Genomic DNA, 12,979 nt, shown 5'->3' with positions numbered 1-12,979 from the left:
AAGCCAAGCTGCAAACCTCGGTGTGTGTGTGTGTGCCCAGATGGGCACATGCCTGCCTACATGCACTCCCAGAGCAGCAACTGTGATCCAGCACTATAGGCAGTAGGAGCTAAAAGCCCTGCTTAACAGCATGCAGAATTCCTCATGCATGAAGTATTATCTTCCAAAGAAGCACGGCCAATGGTAGCTGACAAAGGAGTGTGTCTGCTTGCCTTGCTGAACAATGTGCTTCAGGTGTTTTTGAGAACACCCAGGACTGCAACCTCCTAGAGGCCAAAGGATTTCCTATGTCCCACATGGGTAGATGAAGCTCTGGGTTTTCAGAACTGCATAGTTAATTTCTTTTAACATTCAAATGCTCACAGCTAAGCACCAAATTAACAGCTCATTGACCTGTACAGATAGTCAATCTCTGCCATTGTTTCCTGGAAACTGTCTAAAGTAACTTTTGGTAGAAACGAAGCCACATGTTTTAACCTCTTCTATCTGCATAGTCTTGTGGTGTTAGGGGGAGATGAAGACTAACTCTTCTAACTGCTGAGATGCCCTGACTGGTTGTACTGAAGATTACTGTGGGTTGAAAAGGGCTCTTCTAAAATTACTTTGGGCAACACTGGGCTTGAGTTTTAAACTGCAAAATGCTTCCTTGTCCTGGAGTAAGGCTTCTCTATTTGCAGAGTTAGGGGAGAAGGGACTGTAGTTATACTCTATTTTAAGATTCCTGGGTCTTTGAGGGCTTGACTTAGCCATAGATAAGGCTAAAGAAATTTATATGTAATGTACATGGCTAGGAAGAGACCAATGAAAAGATGCAGATGCTAAAGCACAAACAGATGGCTTGTGCTAGTATCAGCCCTTACCAGCTGTGACAGAAGAACCTGGAGGAAGAAATTGCTGTGTGTGTATACAGCCTTTGGGTAAGGCCAGCATATGGCCATCCTTACACTCTTGTTCAGGACTAGAGGAATTTAAGCCAGGAATGGTGGGAGTAGGTAGAAGACTTAGAAAGATAGAACAAGAAGTTGGGCAAAAGTTCTTTAAAAGTTTTGGGGTTTTTACTGCTTATGGCTATGTTCTTCCCTTAGAAACTACCACAGGTGGCCTAGAACTTAATTTAGAGCTGAATTCAGATCTCTACCTGTGTTTTTGGTTACTTCAAGCCAACAGCTGTGTATGGCTAAGATGATTCTTCCCATTGCATGCCCTTTCAGAGCTGTCTATAAGGCTGTATTTTACCAAGCCCACCTGCTTTATCAGCCTTCAGCTAGTGCCCTTCTAAAATATTCTAGCACATACCAGGCTTAACAAAAAATACTTGATAGTGGCACTTGAGGCTGTATTTACTTTTTGAATTTTAAAAATCACAGATAATTAAGTGTGGATCAGATTCCATTTGTACATTCTTAAACTTACTGTTTGAGAGCAAATCTTACCAAAGTGCCCCTGGGAAGTGCTACCTTTTCCATATATTTCTGATTTTCCATGTGGAAGTAACATGGCTCAAGTTACAATATAGCTTAACTTTTTTTTTGTGTGTTAACTTATTTGAAGTGGTAAACTAAAGTCATAAAAATGTCTATATGATGTAGTGGATAGACTAGGATTCCCTGGCAATAGTGGGACATTTTGAAGAAGAGTGTTTGAACCAGAGGCACAGTAGGCATGTGGGAATGACTGAGCTTGGCTTTGGATACTGAAAGTATGACTATAAAGACTATTTCTAACAGCACAAAGTATTGTTCTGGAGCTCCCAGAAGTACTAGCGTAAATGTCTATCTGCTTTCTCTGTAGGGACGTCCATCAGGAGATGCTTTTATTCAGATGAAATCTGCAGAACGAGCTTTTTTGGCTGCACAGAAGTGTCATAAGAAGACTATGAAGGACAGATATGTTGAAGTCTTTCAATGTTCTGCTGAGGAGATGAACTTTGTATTAATGGGGGGCACTTTAAATCGAAATGGCTTGTCCCCACCACCATGTAAGTTACCATGTAAGTTTTGCATGGGTCTTGCCAATTCTCTACGCTATGTGCGGGTAGGTGTTGGAGCTGCTTTCTTGACTCTGATTCTGGTTCTTGGAAAGGAGTGTCAAATGGGGGTTGTAAAATGAGCCCTTTTCAGTGATTGCAAGCCACTGATTCCTTTTTTTGTTTTTGTTTGATTGTTCCTTTTGGTTGTGGATTGCTATGACTGAATAACTACTTGCTTTCCCACTGGCAAACTTCTCTTCTCCTTCCTGAAACTCAGCTTGGCTAGGGTGAGCCATGATTCTGAAAAGCAATTTGACTGCCTAGGGCTTAAATAACACTTTCTCATTTAAACTGATTACATTTGTATTTACATTTGTATCATGGTGAACATGTCAAAGGCACTTCAAGGCTCTTTCATATCCAAAACTTAGTTTATGAAGCCATTGGTAATGCTCTTCTCTGGGACTTAACTGTGAGTACTCTGCCTATTGAACTGCTGCTAACTGAACTCTTCCATAGCTTTTTGTTTGTATGGAATTGAGGTTGCCTATGTGTAAGTACAATGTCATAGCTCTAGCCTAACAGAATTGAAGAAATTGTATTTTATGTAAAATTATGCTCCTCAGAGCTTGTTCTGCAATGAACAGGGACTTCTGGACAAACACTTGGGTGGAGAAAGCTGTAAGAATCTTAAGGGCTAACTTACTAAGCATGCACACAGTATAAATCTTGGCCTATGGGAAAAATAATACCTTGTTTCCAAAGTATGGAGTGGTGGGTTTTGAGCTATAAGAGTAGGCCTTCAGCTAATCCTTTGGACATAAGTTTTGCAGTGGACTGGCACTTTTTGCAATGCAAGCATTTATCCAAGTGGAGGTAGACAATGATAGTCCTGTATGACAGCTGTTCTACACAAGAATAGAAGCTTCTGACAGTTTCTGGAGCAGTGGGTTCCCGAGTGAAGTCTCAGACTCGGGGAACTACTTAGGTTGCACTGTTCCCATTTCTAACTACAAATACATGTAATCTTCAGATAACTTTTCTGCTGTGTCACTGCCCCTTCCCACAAGCCAGTGAGCCACTAACTGCAGCTCTAAAGCAGATATTTTTGCTTTTCAGGGGTACCTAAAGCCTTTGTACACTGGCTCTTGTATTAGTGGGGAGGGGAAGAGGGAGAAGGGACTCATGATGAGTTCATTTAAGGCCTCATCTCCTGCTGAAATACCTTGAATTGCAAAATTAAACTTGAGCGTTAACATGAGAAACATGGCTTTTCCCACCTTCTTGATGGTTAACTGAAAATAGAGCTGTTTGGGGAACAGAACATCAGGACTAAAAGGTATCTTATTGGGGAATTTCAAGTTGATTTTTTTTTTGGGGGGGGGGAGGGATGCTGAAGTTTTACTCAGAGTAGAGAAGAGTATCATCTTGGCTGGAGACTTTATTTATAAATCTGAGCTTAGACAAGAGGAAAAAAGTGTTTTCTTTCCAAAGTTCCCAGAGTGCAAGGAGGCTTTGTGTGTGTTACTAACCTGTGCTTTTTGACTGGCTTTTGGCTGTCAAGCCATATCAGTGGCCCAGAGACTTTCATTTTCTGGAATGAGCAAGAAAATGAGCCCCTTAACTTGTGAAGGCCCCTTCACAAGTTACTGCGGAGTTGTTCTGCTAATGAACACCATATATATGCTGGAATTTGAAAGGTCTTAATCTATTTTCCATTTGTTCCCTTTAGGCCTTTCACCCCCTTCCTACTCCTTTCCCACTCCTGCTGCAGTTGTGCCGACAGAAGCTGCCCTATATCAGCCATCTGTGCTCCTGAACCCACGAACGCTCCAGCCCTCCACAGCATACTACCCTGCTGGAGCACAGCTCTTCATGAACTACACTGCCTACTACCCCAGGTAAAGCAGAGGAGAAACCAAGCAGGAACAAAGAAGTCTCTTACAGCAAATGCACAAAGCTCTCAGAAGGACATTGTCCATTATTCTAAAGACTTGGGCTATCATGAACAGCTTGTTCAGTATCCTCTTCAGGGAAACAATTTCAGGGGATCTAGGGATTTCCCAAGTTTTAGAGTATTTCAGGTAGCAATTTTAAGTTACCTAGTTAAAACAGGATTTTTTTTCCTCCTGTCCAACATCTCTTGGAGGTATGTTACTGTGCCCTTGGTAGGAACTGGTGTATGCAGTACTCCTTCCTGCATATGTAAAGAAGCTGCTCACCTTCCTTTCAGAAGGGCTAGATTGGGGTCTCCTGTAATGACTTTTGCCAAAATTTTGATTCTTTCTATAATAAAGTAACTTTTGACCTTTGAAAATTCTGGTGTTCCCTTATGCTTCAATGCAGTGTTACTGTAAATACCTCTAAAGTTCTTCCCAACCTTAGCCTGCCTCTTGTGAAGGGCTTTTGGCTCTTCTGGAGATGTTAGCTGTCTCCTGCAGGATTAAAACTCTTGAAACCATTTCCTCCCTGCAGTCCTGAAGCCTTGGAAAGAGCCATAAACCACTCCTCTGTTAGGGAACCTGCTAAAGAATGCTGGAAGCTTTCCAACAGCTTCTCATGATAGCTTTTATGGCAAGTGAAGGGTCCAAATAGCTACTTATCATGAAGCTGTGGAAGAAGATGGACTGTGTAGTACCTGTAATTTGTACCAATGTTTTCTTGCTTCTTTAATTAAGAGTATATTTGTGAGCTACCTATCTTTTATTCTGACTAGAATAAAAATTTTCTTTGCTCATGAGAATTTTTGGAATGCCTTCATGTCTGTCATAAGGTTATGATAACATGTTACCAAACTCGACCTCTTTAATGTAAGATCAAGAAAAATAAAGCCCCAGATTTCCACTGGCAGTATAAAGCAGGTTTCTCAATAGTTGTGTGTCATCAGAACACAGTAAACTCAATTCTAATCCAAACTACTTAATAGTTTGCAGTGAGTTTGAGATACTGCCTTGCTTAACTCTGGTCCCTGCGGACTAAGGATCAGGCTCAACAGAAACCTTTCACTGAATGGGATCCCACAGGAGTCCTGTCACTGGCTGCTTGGGTTGTGGATGTATGTTAGACTGATCAATCCCAAGTCAAAACACCCTTTTATTTTCAGCTTTTATATTTGTATACTATTCTTAGGAAGCCATTTGTATGTAGAGTCTATGGCAATTAGAAATACTTTCTTCTGTAAAGATGGTAGAACTTCCAGAATAAAATTAGCTTCTTTCCATTTTGATATCTGATTGGTATTTGGATGTTGCTTTTTCATTTGGAGCACATTTGATTTACCACTTTTTTATGACTAATAGCAGTGATCTCTTGGGATTGACTTATTTTAGAGAAATAAGACTTATTCTCACTTTTTCATGTGAGTTCCCATGCTTTGTAAAGATTGTAATAAGTAATTGGGTTCCTTTTTACATAGCTGTCAGAACTTTCTTAAATGAAACTTTCTGGTTCTGAAATTTAATTTAAAAAAGTGAAATATGCAACAGAAAAGAATGGGGTATCCTCTATACTAAGTGATCCATTTGAATGCATGGAAAAGCAATACAGAGCTGGTGGCTAATGATCAGATGATGGTTCGTAAATCTAATAATGAATATTTATGTGAAATTTTGAATACAAAACCAGCAAATATTTATGGAAATAAGGAAAGTTTCTTTGACTTGCTGCCAGGAGGTGTTTTGCAAGGTCAAGTTGCTTTATAATTGTTAGTTCTGCTTTCCACGCAGTATTCTGCCTGGGGTAGTGGGGGGTGTGAAAAATGGCTTTGATTTTTCTCTTGTATTTGTGAGAAATCCCTGAAACTCTTGGACTCCTAATATTGTTCTAGCTTTGGTGATGAAACCTGGCAATGTAAAGAAAAGGATGTCTTCTGTGCTAGTAAGATAGCTTTAGTGAGCTACTAATGAAAAGTAAGGAGGGAGAGCAAGTTATTCAGGATTTGTCAGTCTTTGATATCTCTGTTCAGCTTTTAATTATATCTGGCAACATGTTCTGACAGAATCAGTGGTCTCTACTGTCTTGTCCCAGGCTTTTGAGAAGGAACAAAGATTTGTGAGATTTTTTTTAATCTAATCCTAGATGGATGGATGTACTAGTTCCTGTGTATGTGTATTTTGAAAGTAAAGAGTAACTATATTACTAGACAATTGTTAGCACATGCTATAGGAACTTTAACATACACAAGCTTGAAAGCTACTGCTGCAGCATTTGTAGCTTTAAAATAGTAAGTTGGATCCTCTTTATTCTGTTTGGATGTCATTTTTGATCACTCTTAAAGAATGCCTTTTTAAAATGTCAAATGTTGTCAAAATATTTAATCATACCTCAACTTGGTGGGCGGTGAGGGAGAGCTTGCCAACAATATTTTAGATTGAAACAGAAGGTTGTTCTTCAGTGGGTAGTATGCTAGTGGGATTCCTTGACAAAGATGCAGTGGAAGCTGAAAACTGAAACGGGTTCAAACAAATGAAAGAAATTCAGGAGGCAGGAAATTCCATTGGAATTAGTGAATACACAGGCCTGCATCTGGCTCAGGAAGTACTTGAACTCAAAGTAACTGTTCTGCGTCCTATGGTAAACGCTTGTGCTACTGAACCGAGTTGGGTGGGTAAATCTGTGTGCTTACATCTCTGAAGTCCTCGTTGTCTTAAATATGTTAGTAGTGCTTGTGAGCATAGGTCTTTTCCAAAGAGTATGTAGTCTTTAGTCAGCTCTGCTAGTCTAATTGTAGCTAAATTTGGGTTGAGAGATTACTTTCCTGTCCTATCAATGTATTTGCAGCCTTCTGGAGTGATTCACATTAATGCCTTTAACGACCAAAAAGAAAGACTTTATTCTGACACTTCTTGCATGAGGAAATTCAGGGTGATCTGTTAGTGTTCTCATCTCATCTGTTTGCTTCCACCTCCTCCTGGTATGGATTATGTATTGCTTTTCTTGTCTATATGCTAATTGGCCTTAAATCCACTATGAAGAACAAATTAGACTTTTCTAGCCTTGATCATTGCTCAAATCCATATTAGAGCACAATTAAGTGACAATAGCTTAAACCAGCAAAACCAGGAGGCTGGAAAGTGTGGGCTGGGTTGGGAGCGATGTCATTTAGTGCTGCCACCAATTTGTAGAGATACCATTTGTATCTCTAGCTAACCAGGATCACTTGACAGATCTAGGTTAGGAAACAACCGTATGTGTATTTAGCCTGGGAGATCTGTCACAGATGGAGAACAGCAGCAGCCAGAAACAACCTCTTCGTCCTCTTCATCAGCTTACACTCATAGCAACACTCTGGACCACAGCTCTTAGACTGCAGCACTCACTTAAGTGCTGGCTAGGTTTGCATGAGATCACATCTTTAGTGGATAGCCTCTCAGAGGATAAAAGCCTACTAGTGGCTTTTAATTACTGCCATGTAAATAAAGCTCATGCGTTCACACTTGATCAAAGCACAGGACTCTTACCTGTCCTTATTCATAGCAAGTCAGTGTCCTTCACGGATTTGCCAAAACAAAAGATTGCAATCTCAACTCTCCAGTTAATGTCCCATCCCTCTGCCCCACTTCAGTGGCAAGTCTGTGCCCCTGATGATGCACACTACCTTCACTTAGAGTGAAAAGGTTGGAACAAGAGGCCTCTAACTACTACTTTATTTCCTTGGGGAATGAATGCAGTAGTAGACTACAGAATGAAGTCTGTAGACTAACATTATCTCTTCAAGGGCAGGTTTTGGTTAATGAAACTGTCTTGGTATGTAAAAAGCAATAGAAGGTAATGACCTCATCAATAGGTGCCTTGGTATAAGGATAGTGTAATGACTATGAATATTGAAGAAACATTTCAGCAACTTAAAGCTTTCTACTGCTGGTAGCAATGTGCAAGACTGACAGGACCAACCTTTCTTCTCCCATCAAACAAAATGCCACCATGGAAACTCTGGTGGTTCTACTTAAAGATCCAAGTTCCTTTCATTCACTTAATATGCTGAATGATTGAAGTTCAGTTAGCTGTTTCTACTGTCACTTGCTAACACTCTTCCTTTACTATCTAGTAAAACATTTGGATTAGTATGTGGGATTAATTGATGTTGCAACACTGCAAGCTGAGTGCAGGGATCAATTTGAGGGTAGTTTTTCATTTCTTATTTGCAAGAACACAATTCAGTAGTGTGAAAGATCACTTGTGCCTTGAGGCTTGTGTGTCATCCACTTGCTGCTCTCTAATGTTCACATGTAAAGGCTAGTTAGGCTCAGGTTATTCAGGGTGCGAAGATATGTTGCTGGATGTTTCTCTTTACTCAGCAGCTTTGTACTAGTGGATGCTGAAGTCCCAACACTGTTCAGACCTTTGCAAGGTCTTTCAGACCTCTTCTGCACCAGCAGGTACTTTTGGCTATGTTTCTATTGCTTGCTGTTGTCGCGCTCCTATCACCTTATATGGATGGGAGGTTGCACCTTACACCATAGGCAGATATCCTTTGAGTAGGTGGCAGGTTATCTGGTTAAATGCAGATAATATCTGTTTCCAATCAGCTTTCGGTGCTTGCAGAAGTAGAGTTGGTCTGATCCTGGAATAAGGCCTCTTAGAGCTGAAAACTCTTTAAAAAGAGGCCTACTCTTTTTAAAAAGGACATGATCTGTAAAGTTTATCTATGGTTAAACATGAGACATAAGGATCTAAATGTTTGCATCTGATTAACAGATGACCTTATGAATTTTCACTCATACCTCTGAGCTGATGATTCTTTTCTTCCTTTAAAATACAGGGCAGGGGGAACTTCTGTACTTGTGCTATAGGTTTGTATGCTTGTACATGTTATACCTGCTGTCTGTCAGCCCAAGAGGTAGTTGAAAATACTTGCTATTCTTAGGACACTGGGGTGACCTGTCGAATGTCCTTGAGGTTTTTAGAAGGCTGATTTGGTGATGGACAGCTGCTGCTTTCAGTATAACTGAAGATGAGGAAAGTGTTTTGATTGGAATTGTTGTTTAAACCTGGATTTTTTTTATTAGATGGCAAGCCCTTTAGGGCAAAGGTGGTCCTAGTTATGAAAAACAAAGTGTGGCTGGAAGGACTGCACATTGATCTCAAAGCAGCAGGGCTCTGTGCTGAAGATCTGCTTTCTATAGACCAGCAGGAGACCGGGGGGGCAAGGAGAGAGGTTTACTCTGGAAGTGGCTAGGGTACATGGCCTGTGCATGAAGGTGACTTGCAGAGTCCACTGCCACTGTCCTGCCTGTGGACACCAGTTGGAGGGTCTGGCCTTGTGATGTTCCTCAGGGTCTGTTGGAGTTCTAGGAACTAGCAAAGAAAGCTAACTTAGTCTTGAAACACTAATAAACAATGAGTCCTATGGTTAGTTGTCTGTCTCTTTAATTATTCCCATGCCTTTCTCTCTGTGTTTCTACAGCTTGAGGGTTATGTAACAAGGCTAACCTGCAATATAGGATCTGGCCTACAATACTAAAATTAATATAGGCTGTCGATCAGTATTTTGTCACAACTGAAAATAGTTAATACTTGTTCAGGGCTGCAGAAAAGAATCGCAGGAAAAACAGATAGAAAAATGTGCAGGTATGGAACTGGAACATATATCAAAGTATATGTCTATTCCTAAATGCAAATAGTCCTGGGTATGTCCATGAGTCTCTTGATAGACCTGCAGAATTGTTGGCAGAAACTGAAAAAGCTGGTTGGTAATATGTGCTGCTCCCATCTTTCAGCTACTAATATCCAGAAAGGAGCTGTGATTTATATTAAAAGCCTCTATTAAGCAACTGTATAATGGAAAAAATATTACTAGGAAATTAAGGAGGAAAGAGGGATTCTCAATGTTTCTACGTAAGGCTTTTGTGATGAATGTTTGGGATCCCTTGAGGCATATAAAAGGAGTTTGAATGCCAGCATCAACCCTTAGAGTATGTGAAAACTTGTTCTCATATCCAAAAGCGTGGGAGTATTTCAATTTCAGAAATACAGACAAAAAAAAGCCAGTCTGGTGGTTGATTAGATAAAAGAAGAGTTTAGTTCATAGCAGGCAAAGTCTGCATTGGGAAACACTTCATATCACATTTGATTTCAAAAAATATATTGATGTAAAAGAGTTAAGGTCTGGATACTGCATCATAATGTGGTAATATGCACCTATTAAGAACAGCTGTACAAATCCTCTGGCCCCAGGTTAAAATATGCAAGCAGTTGTTTCTGGGTTTTGTTTAACTAAGAAAAGTGGACTAAATGGCTACTTACCTTGTCCCCATCTAGACAGTTTTCATTCCTGATGCCTCTTGTGCATATGGGTAAAGCACTTTGCTGCTTGTCCAGACTGAGTTGTGACCCACAACTGTTCCTCTAAGCAGCTGGGGCAGCACAGAGATAGTGAGGGTGTTCATTTACTGCTCTGGTGGGGGAACTGGACCTCATAGTGTTCTAGTCCAGCCTGTTGCAGAAGCTGTTATCTGTCTCCAATTGAGCGTTAATGAATCAGCAAGTGCTTGTAGCATCTCTGTGAGGCCAGCAGGTTTAGCCTGCATAGCTGCAGTTCCAGATGTCTGACTTCTGCGAAAGCAGCTGAGAGCCCTGGTTGGGGTGGTATGGAAGAGGAGTGCTCCCTGGTCCAGCTTACCGGGCAATCCCTGCAAAATGCTGCCCCACTACACCTGGGGTGAAAGTGTCTGTCGGAGGGTCAGGACTGCATGGCTGAGATGGTGGGAGCACCCTGTCCTGGGACAGCCAGCAGAGGATGCTGTGGCCCCCATCACAAGATCTCATGGCCCACTCTGCTGGCAAGGGCAGGGAGGCAGGGGTGCTTCAATTCAACAGCAGCACTTGCTAAACATGAGGGCTATATTCCTGCTTCAGGAGAGAAGGCTAGATTGCACCAGGTGTTGTGTGTGTGGTGTTGGTGGGTTGGCTTGATGTGGAATTTATTTTTCTGAAACTCTCTTTTTCTTGAATACCTGTGGCTCAGACTGTATAGGAGGTGTTTGTCACTGCTCTCCTGAAGTGCTCTCTTGAGACCAGGCAGTGTGACTGTTAGTCTGGAGACTGTCTTCAACAAGATCCCGTGTGTACCCATGTGTTACACTATGAGAGGAGGCTGGTTATCCCAGTGTAGTGTCTGTTGTTGAATTGCTCTTGATATCATGTTGATGGGAGCATTACAAATGACTGATCACGTAGCCTGAACTGATATCTGCCCAGAGCTTTAATAAAGGTCAAGGTAGCATAGCAAGCTGCTGGCGCTCTTCTGCACTAGTTTGGTTTCTGATTGCTTCTATCTTAACTTGTGTTTGTAGTATGCAGCAGAGGATGGACTTGTACACACAAATGATCCGGCCAGGACAGTGTCCAAAGAATGGATTTGCATTTAAAGGTCCCAGCAGTTAGACTTGCCTGAAGAAGGTAAGGAGAACGAACCCCCAGGAAATGGGCTTGGGTGTCCCATGAATGTTTGCTTCAGATAAACACTTTAGTCAACATCAGTTTTTCATTTGCTGCCCTGAGAACATGGCTGCACTCTGCCATCGTCCACAGAATGTCACATCACAAGTCCTTCGCTTAAAGGATTTTGATTGCTCTAATCTTGTCATGGGCTGCTGCTGTCTGTACTATCCAGGGCTATCTCAAGCATGCTACCTCAAGGTTTAATTTTGAGACTGAAATTTTCCAGAAAACTCTTCAGAGACTTCTCTGTGAGAAGCAAAGTGTGGAGGTGACATTACTGCTAGCAATGCACTGCAGCTCTTAGAAGCAGGATTTAACGTTGATTAGGCAGAATGAACTACTCTTAGGTAATAACAGAATCTACGCTCTAAACCTTGTGCTGAGGTAGAATTTTTAGCAGCAAAGACTGGGTTTTCGTAACTGGCAGCTACTCTCCTGCTTTTGCGAGTTTCCTGATCAGACCAATTTAGCCTTTCAAGACTGGTTTACTTTATTCTCTGTATAAGAACAGTCAAATGGTGAAGTCACCTAGGAAGCATTTGTGCAGGAAAATGCAAGCTGGAGAGCAGTGTGTTGACAGCTGCACTGTGTGCTTTATCATGTGCATATTTTACCTGTTCTAGAGCAGGATGTGGAAGTATATTCACAGAAATGTTTCTGTGGTCTCAATTCTTTTAAAAATATATAGTCAAAAGAGAAGCAGTGAGATTTCTTTGCTCTCTCCTTTACTCTCTTCCTCACCCTCCCTTTGCATGTGAATAAAAAAAGGGCAATATTTTGCTGTTCTTCTATGAAATAAAGGCAATTTAGCCCAGAGTATAATCCATTTCTGGGCAAAATCTTTACCTGCAGCTATAGCATCTCTGTCAGTTCTATTCTTACACATGCTGCACTTCACTCAGCAGGCCTCTTAAAGTAGGAAACGATCTCAGCTGGTCAGACCACAAGCTGTTTTTCGGATGGGTTAATAAAGCAGACCCTGTCCATACAATCTGTGGTGTAACTACATGTTTGGGAGCATCTTAGCTTAAACTGTCTTAGGTCACCTCCCATCTGCCTCTTGCTGCTTGTTTCCATATCTGCTCTGTGCCAGTGTGAACGCTGCTGTGCAATGACCTGGTCAGGGAAGCTGATCCAACTGGAAGAACCAACGTAAAAAAAAAAAAAAGATTTATCTTCTAGGAAGTTTGCATCTACCCTACCGATATGTGCTAGCACAGAGATGGGAACACAGGACAAGCAGGCAGTGAGGGATGGTAATGGTATTGCCATTTGGAAGTTGATAGTAAAACTTCACCTTAAACTAAGGAGTGTGTAATGTTGAATAAAGTCTGGCTTGCTTTTGGTGAAACACTGCTTTCCCAAACAAAGCACATCACTGAAATCCTACATATGTAATGTGAAAACTGAAGCTTATGATCCTACAGTAAAGACTTACTCTCTTGGAAATCAAAAACTAAGCTTTGCTCTTAACATGGGCTTTGCAGTGACCTGTTCAACTCTATTTCATGCAGATTCCTCCAGACTTTCTGATGTTGTGAGTAAGTGCAGCGAACCTAGATGGAAATT

At 41.2% G+C, this 12,979-nt stretch overlaps 1 protein-coding gene across 1 annotated transcript in view; it reads left to right on the top strand.

Moving 5' to 3' along the window:
• Nucleotides 1-11,353, top strand: part of ESRP1 (epithelial splicing regulatory protein 1) — a 28,049-nt gene extending 16,696 nt beyond the window's left edge. The window contains exons 12-14 of the mRNA XM_062568354.1: nt 1,792-1,990; nt 3,702-3,870; nt 11,263-11,353. Coding sequence (XP_062424338.1) covers nt 1,792-1,990; nt 3,702-3,870; nt 11,263-11,353 — 459 coding nt within the window. The remainder of the gene's footprint in view (nt 1-1,791; nt 1,991-3,701; nt 3,871-11,262) is intronic.
• Nucleotides 11,354-12,979: the final 1,626 nt, after the last annotated feature.

Source organism: Rhea pennata, chromosome 2 (genome assembly GCF_028389875.1).
Source record: "Rhea pennata isolate bPtePen1 chromosome 2, bPtePen1.pri, whole genome shotgun sequence".
NCBI classification, from domain to species: Eukaryota; Metazoa; Chordata; class Aves; order Rheiformes; family Rheidae; genus Rhea; species Rhea pennata.
Note: the sequence above shows the minus strand (reverse complement) of the source record. Positions and strands in the feature narration are given on the sequence as shown.